At 46.2% G+C, this 13648-nt stretch overlaps 3 protein-coding genes across 3 annotated transcripts; 2 read left to right on the top strand and 1 right to left on the bottom strand.

Annotated features, from left to right (window-relative positions):
* Positions 1-2729: 2729 nt before the first annotated feature.
* Positions 2730-4374, top strand: LOC125536342. The gene is made up of 4 exons (XM_048699543.1): positions 2730-3063; positions 3227-3438; positions 3715-3787; positions 4054-4374. The coding sequence occupies exons 1-4, from the start codon at positions 2862-2864 to the stop codon at positions 4233-4235; spliced, it is 669 nt and encodes a 222-aa protein (XP_048555500.1). The 5' UTR covers positions 2730-2861; the 3' UTR covers positions 4236-4374.
* Positions 4375-5225: 851 nt separating this feature from the next.
* LOC125536341 lies at positions 5226-7639 on the top strand. The gene is made up of 4 exons (XM_048699542.1): positions 5226-5662; positions 5762-5842; positions 6884-7059; positions 7203-7639. The coding sequence occupies exons 1-4, from the start codon at positions 5377-5379 to the stop codon at positions 7395-7397; spliced, it is 738 nt and encodes a 245-aa protein (XP_048555499.1). The 5' UTR covers positions 5226-5376; the 3' UTR covers positions 7398-7639.
* A 262-nt stretch (positions 7640-7901) lies between these two features.
* Positions 7902-12275, bottom strand: LOC125536340 (nuclear transcription factor Y subunit A-7-like). The gene is made up of 7 exons (XM_048699541.1): positions 12090-12275; positions 10642-10735; positions 10386-10548; positions 9859-9971; positions 9716-9781; positions 9036-9203; positions 7902-8634 (listed from the first exon to the last, which is right to left on the bottom strand). The coding sequence occupies exons 2-7, from the start codon at positions 10684-10686 to the stop codon at positions 8278-8280; spliced, it is 912 nt and encodes a 303-aa protein (XP_048555498.1). The 5' UTR covers positions 10687-10735; positions 12090-12275; the 3' UTR covers positions 7902-8277.
* Positions 12276-13648: the final 1373 nt, after the last annotated feature.

Below are 13648 nucleotides of genomic sequence, written 5' to 3'. Positions count from 1 at the left end.
TCCCCGGGCTTGGCAAACCAGGCGCGATGCCTCGTCGACACCTTCTTCTTCCCGACACACCACTTCCGAGTCCCCATGATCGACTCGGTGCCTCCTTGCGCCCGTGGCTCCATCGCGACTACCTCGACACTAGCCACCCCGACTCAACATTGACCAGGACATCCTCTCACGGCTACCTTGACCAAGGCTACACCACCCTACGCTCTAGGCTACCTCGATAACGTCACAAAGGGCTACCACCTTGTTTGAGCAAACTTGTTGGTTTTCACTCCAGCTACGATTTCCGTGATGCATCGACAGTTACGACTGTGGGGGGATGTTCGTCGGCTTACAACCTTGGGATTCTTCTCTAGTCTCATCGTCTGCGTCACTACCGTTGTGACTGTGGGGGGGTGTTGAGTATAGTGATTATTTAGGAAGTATAGGATAGCGTGGGATTTATTCTATTTTGTCTTGTACTTCAAGAAGGTCATGTACTTCTATATATATGCCCATGAGGCTCAAGCAATACATCATCAATCCCACCATTCTTCCTCTCTATTCCTCTACAAGTGGAGCTACTCTACTAAGACAATTCAGAAACATGGGAAGCGGAGGGCGGCTAGGACATCTCACTGAGTTGGGGCTCCCGAGCTCGAAACGGCAGCGGGGACACAAAATACATCTGCTCTGCCGCCAAAACCGAACCTGACCACGATGGCGAAACAAAATCCATTGGGGGCACTAAGCTCTGCCGCCAAATCCGAGCCCGACCACGATGGCGAAGACCGTATCTTCCCACGCGCAGATTCTCCTTCCTCCAGGAGGGGTGGAGCTCTCGGGTGTCAGACTCTCAGGGAGCGGGCACAGTCGCGGCGTGGCGTGCGCCTAGAGGCAGGGTAGTGAGGGGTGGGATTCGACCATAGTTTAAAAAAGCGGACCTATTTTTATTATATATTTTTTGTGCGGAGACCTATTTTTACATAATTCTATGGCTTAAAACGCATCAAATGAATTGATGAAGCGGCGGTCCGACCAGTAAAAACCTGAACTGACGGCATCATCGGTTCGATCGCCGGTCCGGTTTTTAAAACTATGGATTCAATGATGATGGTGTGTAGTTTTCTCGAGCGTGCGAGGATATTTTAGCTGGAGTGACTTGCTATGATTTGGGAGATGGTGACGGCGCAGGCGTGGAGTACCGAGCTGGCAGTGCATGGCAGGTGTGACGTGACAACGAGGACGACACCGAGGGCTCGTGATTGACTGACTATGGCGGCTGCAGTTTTTTAGACGATCCACGATGAGGACTGCGTGTGCTTACTTCTGACTTTCTGAGTCTAGAAGGAAATCATTGGCATGATTTCAGGAACACGAATGCCTCATCGGATCGTGGGGGACGGGCAGCGATCCACACGGTGGTAGTCCACGGCAGAACATCGAACCTAAGCCGTTAGATGACATAGCAGACCATCAAAGTAAGATAGACTCTTAAACTTTATTAGGTGGGAATGATCTAAGGGTATTTGAATTTTTCTTTTTGAAATTCTGAGGGTATTTGGTTGATGGTTTTATAAAGAACTCTACTCCCTCTGTCCTATAATAATATAGTATTAAAAACGCTTTTATATTATGGGACGGAGGGAGTAATTTGCAAGTAGCGGAGACTCCTAATATAGCAATGGTTCTTGAACGTTAATAGTAGTAAAAGGTTACACGTCGGCCGGTGGATAACTAGAAAACATGCGCCACGTAACTGGTCGTTGGATGGATGTGAGGATGGCCACCCGATCTACTCGTCCACTTGCGTGACCTTCCTTACAATAAGAGCGGTGTTGCAGAAACATTTATAACAATAGCCGTCTGATCTACCGTCCTAGCTAGTTGATGACCTTTACAACAACTACCTTGTTGCGCTTAGGGGGTTTGCAACAAGACCTTGTTGCAAAGGTCCACCGAGACAACAGGCCACGCGCCTAGGCGCCGCCGCTCACCGGAATTGCTGCTCCTCCTCCACCTCAGCCCCGCGAGCAGCTACTAGCTCCACTCCAGCACAACGACGACCTCTCATGTCGGGCGCTCCTCCGGCGTTTTTTACAACTGGAGCTATGTTTTTGAAACATGACTCATGTTGCAAAGTCTGGCCGCCCACTCCCTAACTATGAAGTGCTCCTCTGATGCTTTCTGTAACTCGGACTATGTTTCTAAAACGAGACCCTTGTTGCAGAAAAAAAAACTTCATCATCGAACTATTTTTAATCTTTGTGAAACAAGATGTCTATTGCAGAAACCTTTTGAAATAAGACCCATATTGCAAGAAAAAATAATCTTCACCACCAAATTGGTTTTTTTCTCTTTTTGAAATTAGTCCCGTATTGCAGAAATCTGCTGAAACAAGACTCTTATTACAGAAAAGAAAACTTTGTTACAGAAAAGAAAACTAGCTGCCGGGACTGATTTGTGGCCAACGTGGGCGCTCAATCAGGATGGATCCAACGGCTAAGCAAGCCACGGATGCTTTGCTTGCATCCGCCAGCTGAAGGGTAATGTTTTCCTTTTCCAAAATTCAAACTATCGAATTCCATGTCAGTCACACGATGCTCCATCTTTTCGTGTGAGTTGATCTGATGGCCTGCTTGGTAAGCTACCAACAACGGGTTTTAAACCTTTAATCGGGCGGCTCACGTTTCCTGTAAGTTGTAAGCCACAGCAGCAGACGAGGAAACGGCTGGCTCAGAGGCGAGCAGCCATGCGGCACCGGTCTCTTCTCCATCGGGGTGCAGATAGAGCGGCGTCGGTGCAGCGCCACCCAACTCAACCAGTGGACAGCAACGACCCATCCACCGGAAGTCGTCGATCGGCTGCGCGACGGACTCGTCCCCATGGCGACCCGGGCTCTGCACTCGCCGAGGCTCACGAGCCCACCGCTCACGGTCCGGCATGCGGCGGCGAGGTGCAAGTGCTCCGCCGCGCCGCTCTTCGCGAAGCGACTGCCGCTCGTCGTCGCCTTCCCTCGCTCCGTCGCCTCCTGCTGCGCCGTGCAGGAGTCATCCGCCGGCGCCACCGCCGCCGCCGCAACCACGGGTACCCCCATTCGATCACTCAGCTTAATTCACTATGCCATCAGGAGTGGTGTACGCGGTGATGATCATCCGCGCTGTTCTTGTAGCACATGAAGCTTTAGACGCTTCGGATGCTGCATGCATCGATGTATCTGAATTTTGCCTGTTCTGAACTTCTGATGCAGTTAGCGAGACGAAGGATGCAGACGGTGACAAGAAGGAAGCCGCCGCCGCGGAGGCGAAGCCGGCAGCCAAGCCAGCGGCGGCCAAGCCGAAGAAGGCCCCGCCGAAGCCACTGCCGGAGATGATGGAGGAGGAGATCATCCCTCCTCTGAAGACCGCGCTGGAGGCCGAGGAGGACGTGTCCCAAGTCGTGCTGACTTTCCAGAACAACACGGTGAGATCAGTTGTTCATACCAACAAGCGATTGCGCCAGTCACAGGCCCAACACACCTGTGATTTGGCATCGCTACTGCACTATCACCGTGCAAGCTATGAGTAACTAGCACTAGGCATGGCACTGGCTCATTGCATATTTGCATACCAGTACGTCCTGGTGGTGTGATTTTAGCAGTTTTGGCACTTGCTTCCTCACTCTCCAGCCATCACGCAATGCTAGCAATCTTCCTTTGGTGCCATTCTGATCGATCCTTTGGGTGTCGATGGTTTGCAGTTGGAAGGTTCCTTCGTGAAGGAAGACATACCCTACTACTTCTGGGCCTTCTTTCCGCAGGGAGACCTCACAGGTAGTACAAACTAACTTTGGAACCCTTCTGTCCAATGCCGTTTCTTCCCGTGCAATGCAATGCAATGCTGGTTTACTTGCTGAGAATACTGTTGACAAGACAATCCTTCTTGACCTAGTTTGCTACTCGTTTAAACTTCTGAAAATATCGGCGCGAATTACTGTAATCAATCACTTCATGGCCCAAAAACTACATAACGAAATCATTTCTACTACAGTACATATCAACTAATCTGAATTCTCACTTCGATGGGCTAACAACCGCAGGACCGAAGGGCTTTGCGATGACGTCCTACTCCATGGAGGTGAGCACCATCGAGCCGTTCCTGATCGACGAGAAGAGGATCACTCCACAGTACGTGGTGTTCTGGGTGTACAAGAGGCTGGCCGGCCAGGGGGTCCTCCCTGTCTGGAGGGCAGAGGACCTGAGTCCTGCTCCTGCAGAGTAGTCAGTAGTAGCAACACATGAAAGATACACAACATACAGGGTGATCATACGGGCACAAGTTACTCTGTGTATAAGATGTCCATGCCTAATTGTGAATTGAGTAAAGATGCTGGAAAAGGTTCATCTGATTCTTTTTCTTCTGATGAAGTCCAACCTTGATGATAACTGTTGCCCTGAGATGGTCGCCTCAACAAACCATATATTGTGAGCAAAGAAATGGGTTGTTGTTGAAATTGAAAAAAAGAGGGCTAATTGTGCTTGGCTGGGCCTCCATGGGCCAGACCGCCCTGGTTTCTGCCGGAAGGTTCCTGACGATCATCAGCGGGTACAATCCAAAACCCAGTATTTTTCCACGGCAAGGAAGCAGACAGTAGAGCATCGCCGTTTGTCATCCGAAAGCTGTATTGTACCTATCCCAAAGTCCTTCCAGTCGCACTCCATCCCATTCAGCATTTCGCCATTATCTGAAGCCACCACATGCATAGCCTGACTCGCCGCGTAGTGCTAGATATCTTAGTAATCGTCAGTGTAAAGATAAAAAAAATGAAGTGAGGATCGTCGTATGCATGCATGAGCAATCTGAAGATGAACAACGAAAAGTAATTTGAATACGCCGATCCACCGAATCCAGTGATAAACCATCAAGTAAGAAAAGTTGATTTCTGCGCTCCAGGTGCAGATCACACATTTCCCTCACGTTGGTTTGAGTTGTTACCTAGATTTTGTCGAGAAGAAAGTAAGAAACCGTGCACCATGAATCCATGATGAACCTTCCTAGGTCGGCCTCGTAAAAATCCTGCGACATGTCACACACACCTGTAATGCACAGCTCTTATCCAAAACGGAACACGACAACTCTATCCGCATGGTTGATTAGATGTTGCATTTGGATGATACTCCTAGTTCAGATTGGTGCATAATATACCAATCATTATTTCTGATTAAAAGATCCATTACAAAAGTTTATATTTTTGTATAACCAATAGCACTATCTTTTTCTCGGTTCTCCTTTTTCTTCCTCCTGCACCACGCAGCAGCACTGACGAAGGTGGCAAACCTGGAGGAGTGAAGTACAGAAGGGAGAGGTGAACACACGCGCGCCCCACGGTTTACAGTTAGCCACCGCATCTCTGCCAATCGCCATGCTCGCCTACCTCCTCCACGCGCCCGCCGCCGCCGCGCCCAGCCCGCTCGCCCTCCGCGGGCCGCCGGCCGCCGCGTCCAAGACCCCCTTCCTCCCGCCCTCCATCGCCCGCCCGCACCGGCGCGCCGCCGCGGCGGGCGCCTTCTCCGCCGCCGCCGTGGGCCCCATCGCGGCCTCGCTGCTCGAGGGCCCCGTGCTGCTCTGGGCCGGCCGCCTCTGCGTCTACTACGCGCTCATCCACATCGGCCTCGCGGGATCCCCCCGCAGCCCCTTCCTCTCCCACGGTAATGACATCGCGCGCCCGCGCCGCGAATGATGCGATGATTCGCGCGGTTTGGTTCAGGAAGGGAAATGGGTTTCTGATCTCCGCGTGGTGTGTGCAGAGATTCGAGGCGAGGACGGCGCCGGGGAGAGCGACCTAGGGTTCTCCAAGTGGGCCGACAAGCTCCGTGGCGGCGCACCAGGTATCTGCGGTGTGGATTCAAATGTTCTGTCGATAATGATCTTTTGTGCACCGCTGCTCATGCTGTGTTTAGTGGAGTGGAATGTGAATGCTGTGACCTGCGAACTGTACAGTTTGGTATATCCTGGGTAGTGGGTCTGGGCTGGCTGGATTGTGGATAAGGAAGAATATATTCTTTCTAGAATCTGTTGAGTAAGCTTTCTGCTTGGTACCACGGAGCAAAGTACATGGGGGATAATCAGCCTTTTTCATCTTTGGATGAGGTTTGGTCAAACTGGGACTGATAAGGTGGAAGCATTTTGTGTGTGGGTGCTCCCAAGGAGGGTTTTGTCATGAGGAGTTTGTGGGGAAATTTTGTTTGAGATGTAGAAAAAGGCAACTGCCATGCCTCATGTTGTGGATTGCTACTATCATGGAACAGATACATCCTCATCTGCTGTTGGCATGAGAAATAATGAGAATATTGCACCTATTTGTGGATTGTTTGTAGTACTTAGATGGGTGGCTGTAAGGTGTATTTTGGTTGTCAAATTCAAGCTTTGACCAACAATTGATCCTAAAACTGATTTCATTGGATTCTTATTCAGAAGTATTTTCCTTATGATTGTGGTTTTGTAACTATTGGCAAAACATCGTTAAAGAAAATTTACAGCTATAACTTGAATTTTAACAGTCAAATATGCCTTATTTATCCGTACAGAGAGAGTACTTTTTACATGAATTTTAACAATTTGTAAGGAACCTCTCAAATTGGGAAGAGTTTTACATGGAGGATTTGTGAAATCTAGATACTTTTTACTTTCATCACTTTATGAATTTTCTAAGTATCTTTTGTGTGATGCGGAAGATACTGAACATCTTTTGTGTGATGCGGAAGATACTGAACATCACTTGCTTCTTTTCTAAGTATATTTTGTGATAGAGAACACATTTAGCTATTAAAAGATTGAAAAGTTGTGAAAATATTGCAGAACACGCGTAGTTCTAGTTCATTGCCCATATGGTTTCATACATGAAGCTGATGTATGCTTTTGTTATTCAGGCGACAAAGAAGGCCAGGATAAGTGGAAGCTAGTCAGTAAATGGAAACCCACAACCAAAGGCACACTGAAGAGGATGTACCGAGTTCCTTCAAAGGAAGAAGGTCGCCGAATTCTTAAAGAAATTGCTTTGGTTCTATCTGAAGATGACAATTTTGTGGATGCTTCCACTCACAAGGTGATTTCATTCTTCAGCCAGGGCAAATACATTCGTCTAGCTGCTTTGTATGCTTTGCATCTCACAAACTGAGATGTTAGGCATGTATCTTTTTATTCTTCTAAAATCAGCTCTTTTAACTGATTGCCTCAACTTGCACTCAGGGTTGTCAAATCAGGAGGGAAAGCGCGCATGGAGAGAGCGTATGTTGCTACAATGTAAGAGCCTTGTTTGATGAGCTCCCCGGCCCTCACCTAGTTCTGGAGATTACACCTTTTCCTGTTGGAACCCTCACTGAGAGTGACTACCGCAAGGCCGAGAGGCTTGAAATGGTGCTGAGGATGAGTGCCTCCCTTTAAACCAGAAGAGCCATTTTCCACTTCCACCTCATAACTCCTTTTTGCCCAGATTGTAAATTGTCTACCATTGGGTCTGTAAATTGATGTTGTGTCGCTAAAACATCTCCTTTAAACCTGAGTTCTGCTCAGCATTTTGAGATATTTGAGGCCAGAACTCTTTTGTTTTTTGTACTCACCGGCCTTCCATATTGAGGGCAGAATTTCCATTTCCCAGTAACTAATATGCAAGCAATTTATTCCTAGATTTTACTCCTATTGCCAATGAAATATTTTTGTGGCAGAAGCTAGTGTGTGCTGATGAGCATTGAAATGTGAGATAGAAAGTACAATTAAGCTGTTCATCTTATTGCTCCTCATTGACTCATGTAACATAAACTAAGACCATATATAATTGATCACTTTCAGGTTTGTTTGAAAGTTCATGTTTCAGAAGCCCAATGTGATTTGTGTTTGTGGCAAGTCACCAAATCAAATGCAAAATGTGATACTCTACAAAGTTGCAGGTACTGAAATCAGGCAAAGCAGGTTGCAAAGTTACCAAACTGCAACATCATTCGTCAAAGCTTGAGGCTCAACCATCTCTGAGTTAAGTACCAGATACATTCACAACAGGTAAGGAAGGATAGGCCTATGGTTGCCCAACTCCGATCTCTGGGATAGTCAGGATGCGCCTTATTTGAATAAGTACACACAAAAGAAATATGATGAAGATTTCAGTCTCCACATAGTGCCGTCAGCACACCAGTGCTTTCAACTAGATGAAACTCAAAAAGGACTCATAACAATGTCTTGGTCCAACTGATATTGCAACACATTTACGGAACATCTTCATAAGCCAAGGATGAATTGCCACCGGCAGCGCACCAGAGGATGCTTTGCTTTACCTCATCATGGAAGCCCGCTGGTGCATTCCGTTCGTTGCCAGCTTCCCGTTGCCATTCAGTGCACTGAAGCTAACTGTGGGACGGAAGCCAACCGAGGGGAAGCAGGTGCGCTCCTGATTAGCCAGCATGCTGATTGTTGAAAAGCTTGACATGTTGGCGGGAGCTGATGCCGAAGGTGCGAAGGCAGGGCTATCCTGAAGGAGTGTATTCTTGCCAAGGACCTTTGTACAGCTTGCACCACCTGAAGCCTGCTTCTGCTTCTGCTCCTCGAGTTGTTTTGTGTTGAGGAACCGCCCTCCTGTTCCACGAGCTCGCTTCATGGCATGGCGGTGCCGAGATTCATGAAGGTATGGCTGCATGTAAGGGGCGATGTTAGAAAAGGTACTCCCTCCGTTCCATAATTCTTGTCGTGGTTTTAGTTCAATGCTAGGTAAAACTTATAGTTCTAAGTAGATGGGTACAAGCCTTCAGGAACTAAAATGCTGAACAAATGAATGTTGCAATTTGCAACATGGTATGTACTTAAGACTAGGAATATGCCTCTGCCAGAGGTTTTTATCAAGGTTTAGTACAAAAATGTACTGCGGGGTCAGATTAGATTTAGTCCTCTGAATATTACCAAGGTAGCCTAATAAATCTGTAGCTGAAATCTATGCATTGGTGCAGCAGTCAGCAAATACCAGAGAAAACAGAAGCATCTCTTTACAAAAAAATAGTATAGGAACAAATACAAAATTCTTCAGTATTGTATTACCTTCCGGGCTTTCACCAGCTTATTTTGGGCCTCCAGTTTAGCACGTATCTGCCTCCTCCTAAGAATTGCATGGTATTGCTTTGCATTAACAAACATTGGCTCTTCTGCTGCAGGCTCAACAGGGAGCGGCACACGAGAGTTTGTTGCAGCATTTAATTGGGGATGAACCTGGGTAAATAATACACAAATCGTTGATGCAGGACCATTAGTCTTTCTTTTGATAAATATGACAAGAAGGGAGGGACATTTTTTTAACAATCACATGAAACTATATGCCATAAATATGACCACTATCATGTGCATTGGCAGGATAATATGATTTCAGTTAATCCTATCTATTTGTTTCCATTATTTCTGAAGCGATCAATAAAGCTCAAGTCCTTAATGCGAAAACAGTGAAAGATCTGTTTGTGTACTTCTTTATCCTTTTAAGAGGACGCTTTTAGTGTGTTCTGTTGCTTCTCAACAGTAATTGAACTCAGCAATAAGGAGGTAGAAAGATTATCTTCTCGATGAGGCCAAGCCATAGCAGAATGATAAGATCTCCAAAACTCAACAAATCGTAAACGAATTTAAAGAACTCATAAATGGACCACAGAGATATAAATGAGATATGTAATCACCTTGAACTGTAAAAGATCTTACAGGATTTGGAGAGTAAAAGGATAGAGTAAACTTACAATAGCGTGCGAAGCATATCCTGGAAAGATCCCAGCATAAGCATCAGCAGTATAAGGAATATATGCCTATAACAAAAAAATAGCTGGTCAACTGAAGGCAGGATATGAGATAGAGAACAATTCCCATGATGACATGAACTTACAAATGATTGACTACAATCAAGCATTGGTGGGGGAGCAACAGTCTCTGGGTTCCCCAAAGATAAAAGCGGCTTTACCATGTGCTGATCGGGCTTCCCATGATCATTGTCATTGTCTGAAACAAAAAGGTTATTACTGTTAGCATGAAGATATAATCGGATCAATTCACCTCATTGTAAATGGGGCTTCGGAGATGTGAACATCATCGGAGAGAAGAGCCACTAATAAAGCAAAAGACCTGTCAGAAGTTATAGTTTAAGAGATAATCTTCTCTTCATCTTTTGAGAAAATGCAAATAATGAGTTTAGGCATTGGTAAGAAGCATAGTAATAGGGGTGGCCGATAATTAAAATACAGGCACACATAATGCATACCTAAACTCAGAAACGAAACGAAAAGAAAAGAATTGTTACTCCCTCTGCCTCAAAATATAAGACGTTTTTTGACACTGTTAGTACATCATAAGAGCTGAAACTGCAGAGATATGCAGATTACTAGTGTGACAGTGTGGTTAAAGATAAAGCATTACCAGATTGTGATGAGGGTCTTGAGGTGTGTTGCTCATTTAGACCACTGTCACTCGTTGCAGATGCTTCTTGTTGTGACCGGCCAGACTTGGCTGATGAGGAGTCCCGGTCGTAGTTCTTATGGACTAATTTATTCGTATGAACACCATTCCCTGACAAGAAATCCTACGCGCGCAGAAGCCAGCTGATAAGTTTGTTATTTGTGGCGTAAAACCCCCCAAAAAAACACAGGTTTGACTATAAATAGTAACTACTTACATAGTTGGAAATAGGATGGCCAGGATGATCCTCCATTTTACACATAAGTGTTAGCGTTATATTACGGTATCACTTAGCTCCAAGCAACATTTTTCTGCAGGGATTTCTAATTAGCTTAGTTGAAATGGCGCCTTATATTGCCAACATTAAATTAAACATGGTAAAAGGACAGTTGCAGCAGCGACCCCCTATCACTTTGTTTATATCATTAAGGAAGAATTTGATTTATACACAATCACTTGCAGTTCATTAGGCAATCACTATTATAGCACACCAGACAAACAGATATATTTATGAACACAGGAAATAGATAATTGGCAATATCGGAGTCACGAATGTGATAAACACTCCAGAAAAAGAAATATTCCAACAAATAAGCGGCATCCTACCACAAGTATTCATGCATACGATCAAGAGCTGCCTGAACCAAGGGAGCAATCAGGAATGTCCAGCATATGTAGAAATGGGACATATCTAGCCTAATTAGCATCATCCGAGAACCAATATAAAAAGATAGACACAACACACCAGTGCCCTTTACTTCCAAATTTAGGTATAACACATATGAAAAACAATCACTTACAGTCGTCCATTTCCAATGGAATCATCCAACATTAGAATAGACGGCATACCTAGCTTATACTACAAAGAGTAGTTCCTCTTGCAGTCAAGGAAGGCGTGTTACCTCCCATTCGGGTTCTTTCAGATTTCTGCTGAATAGTCCTACTTTCAAGAAACGTCAGTTTTCTTCCCTAAGCACTAGCTCTACTTCAGCATTAGATTTGCACCTACTGCATGCAGAACACCAACAGGAATCCTAGACTACTTTTAGTGGAGGATGCTAGGCCTGAAGTTCCAACCCCAGAATTCCCTTAAGTGTCTGCATTTTTCTTGAAATTTACCTAATCAAACACAACAAAGGCCTACTCAGACACTGTCCATATGAACTAGCATCTATTTTCCTGTCACTGTCAATCAGCAGAAATCGTCACAATTCACACAGAATTTAGCTTCACGCCAACAAATCCTGCAAAAGGGGAGTCCAATTTCCATCCACTCCACTTTCCTAAAACACCTACACGAGAGCCTGGACTTCCTATGAAACGCCAATACAGTGGCCAGAGTAAGCAGACCAACGCTGCCCCCACAAACAAGCGTACTGTCAGAAACCAAAATTATGCAACGCCAACCAAGAATCCTACAAAAGAGCCCCAAATTTCGGAGAGGCAGGCCACGAGACCAACCCAACGGGGGAAAAATCACGAGGGGTATGAATCGAACCAAACCAGCTGCGGAGTGATAGTACGGCATGCCAGAATCAAGAACCAAGAACCAAGAAGGCACTCCAGGAAATGGAAATAGATGAGAACGATTTTGGCAGGGCGGTGCATGCAAGAACACGATTGGGGATTTCTCGGATGGGGGCGGGAGAGCAGTCAGGCAGTCACCTCCCCCGTATTCTCCCTTCGAGATCCTCCCGCTGTGCCTTGTCCGGTGGAATCCTTCTTAGACCGAGAAAGATTATGGGCGGAGAAGGCGAGAAGCGGAGGCGGAAGCACGAAGGATCAAGAAGAGGAGGGGACTGTCACTCTCCTCTAGCTGCCAAATATGCGACCTACCGTTTCTTTTTCTTTTTCTTTCTTTTCTTTCTGGGAATAAATGGCCTTCTGTCCACTAGTGTCACGTCACCAACCTTAAATAATTTTCTTAACACAGTATACGCATATACACTCATCTCTATAAATGCACTCACGCATCCTAACCTATGATCATTTTGAGATTGACAAAATCGACACGCACCTAGTCGACGAGAACGTCTCCTCAAATATTGTTGGGTACACCAAGATTCACGTAATCACTAGGCTGACACATCCTTTATGTAGCACGTCTATGTGGTTTTATGGGTATTTTCAAGCTAAAAGAGTTTTAATTGTTATCATTACTAAATATGCAAACAAAAGATCCTGAATTCGAATAACATGCTAACCATTACAATATCTCCAGGGATGTGCTAGGCCCCGGTCGACCGAAGCAAAGGTTCGACAGTCGCCTGCTAGACACACAGTCTGACCTATCTCAGTCGTCTATCTCTCTCCTTCGGTCCTTCTTACTCACACCTCTCGTCTTTCCCCCTGACAAAAGTTTTTGTCGTCCTGACCGCCTAGCAACACACCACATGCGTCTCGTTTAGCAACAGGCCCGTTCCCTCGATCTCCTTCCATCGCCAGCAAGCCAAGCACCCTCATGTAGCAGCAGGGACGCCCCTCCCTCTCCTTCCCTGACCGTGGTGACCATGACAGATGCAAAATGCCGACGACGGGTCACGACTCCACCGCTCGGTCGTGAACTGGTTCCAGCACAACAAAACGATGGTGTGCTACTCCTGTATGAGTTGTTGGATTCCTCGAAGAGGAAAGGAGATGTAGCATAGCAGCAAAAAGTATTTTCCTCGGTTAAGAAACCAATGTTTATCGAACCAGTAGGAGGCACCACACTAACATCTTTAGCAGCACCTGCACACAAACAAAATAATTGCTTGCACCCAACAAAGACAAGGGGGTTGTCACTTCTCTTGTTCTTTCTAGCCACGAGATTAAAAGCTGATAGTGATGTTGGGAAACGCAGTAATTTCAAAAAAATTCCTACGCACACGCAAGATCATGGTGATGCATAGCAACGAGAGAGGAGAGTGTTGTCTACGTACCCTCGTAGACCGTAAGCGGAAGCGTTATGACAACGCGGTTGATGTAGTCGTACATCTTCACAATTGACCGATCCTAGTACCGAAAGTACGACACCTCCGCGATCTGCACACGTTCAGCTCGGTGACGTCCCACAAACTCACGATCCAGCAGAGTGTCGAGGGAGAGCTTCGTCAGCACGACGGCCTGATGACGGTGATGATGATGCTACCGGAACAGGGCTTCGCCTAAGCACCGCTACGATATGACCGAGGTGGATTATGGTGGATGGGGGCACCACACACGGCTAGAAACAATCAACTTGT

This window comes from Triticum urartu, chromosome 2, assembly GCF_003073215.2.
Source record: "Triticum urartu cultivar G1812 chromosome 2, Tu2.1, whole genome shotgun sequence".
Taxonomy (NCBI): domain Eukaryota; kingdom Viridiplantae; phylum Streptophyta; class Magnoliopsida; order Poales; family Poaceae; genus Triticum; species Triticum urartu.
This window is presented reverse-complemented; position numbering and strand designations above follow the sequence as displayed.

What these genes read in the sequence shown, in the direction of transcription:
- LOC125536342 (XM_048699543.1), top strand. Translation starts at nt 2,862, where the DNA reads ATGGCGACCCGGGCTCTGCACTCGCCGAGGCTCACGAGCCCACCGCTC. An exon ending in CGCCGCCGCCGCAACCACGG is followed by an intron (nt 3,064 to 3,226) that starts GTACCCCCATTC and finishes CTTCTGATGCAG; the next exon opens with TTAGCGAGACGAAGGATGCA. An exon ending in TGACTTTCCAGAACAACACG is followed by an intron (nt 3,439 to 3,714) that starts GTGAGATCAGTT and finishes GATGGTTTGCAG; the next exon opens with TTGGAAGGTTCCTTCGTGAA.
- LOC125536341 (XM_048699542.1), top strand. Translation starts at nt 5,377, where the DNA reads ATGCTCGCCTACCTCCTCCACGCGCCCGCCGCCGCCGCGCCCAGCCCG. An exon ending in CAGCCCCTTCCTCTCCCACG is followed by an intron (nt 5,663 to 5,761) that starts GTAATGACATCG and finishes TGGTGTGTGCAG; the next exon opens with AGATTCGAGGCGAGGACGGC. An exon ending in TGGATGCTTCCACTCACAAG is followed by an intron (nt 7,060 to 7,202) that starts GTGATTTCATTC and finishes ACTTGCACTCAG; the next exon opens with GGTTGTCAAATCAGGAGGGA.
- LOC125536340 (XM_048699541.1), bottom strand. Translation starts at nt 10,686, where the DNA reads ATGTGTAAAATGGAGGATCATCCTGGCCATCCTATTTCCAACTAT. An exon ending in AAGACCCTCATCACAATCTG is followed by an intron (nt 9,972 to 10,385) that starts GTAATGCTTTAT and finishes TTTTTGTTTCAG; the next exon opens with ACAATGACAATGATCATGGG. An exon ending in AGCTGGTGAAAGCCCGGAAG is followed by an intron (nt 8,635 to 9,035) that starts GTAATACAATAC and finishes CCTTACATGCAG; the next exon opens with CCATACCTTCATGAATCTCG.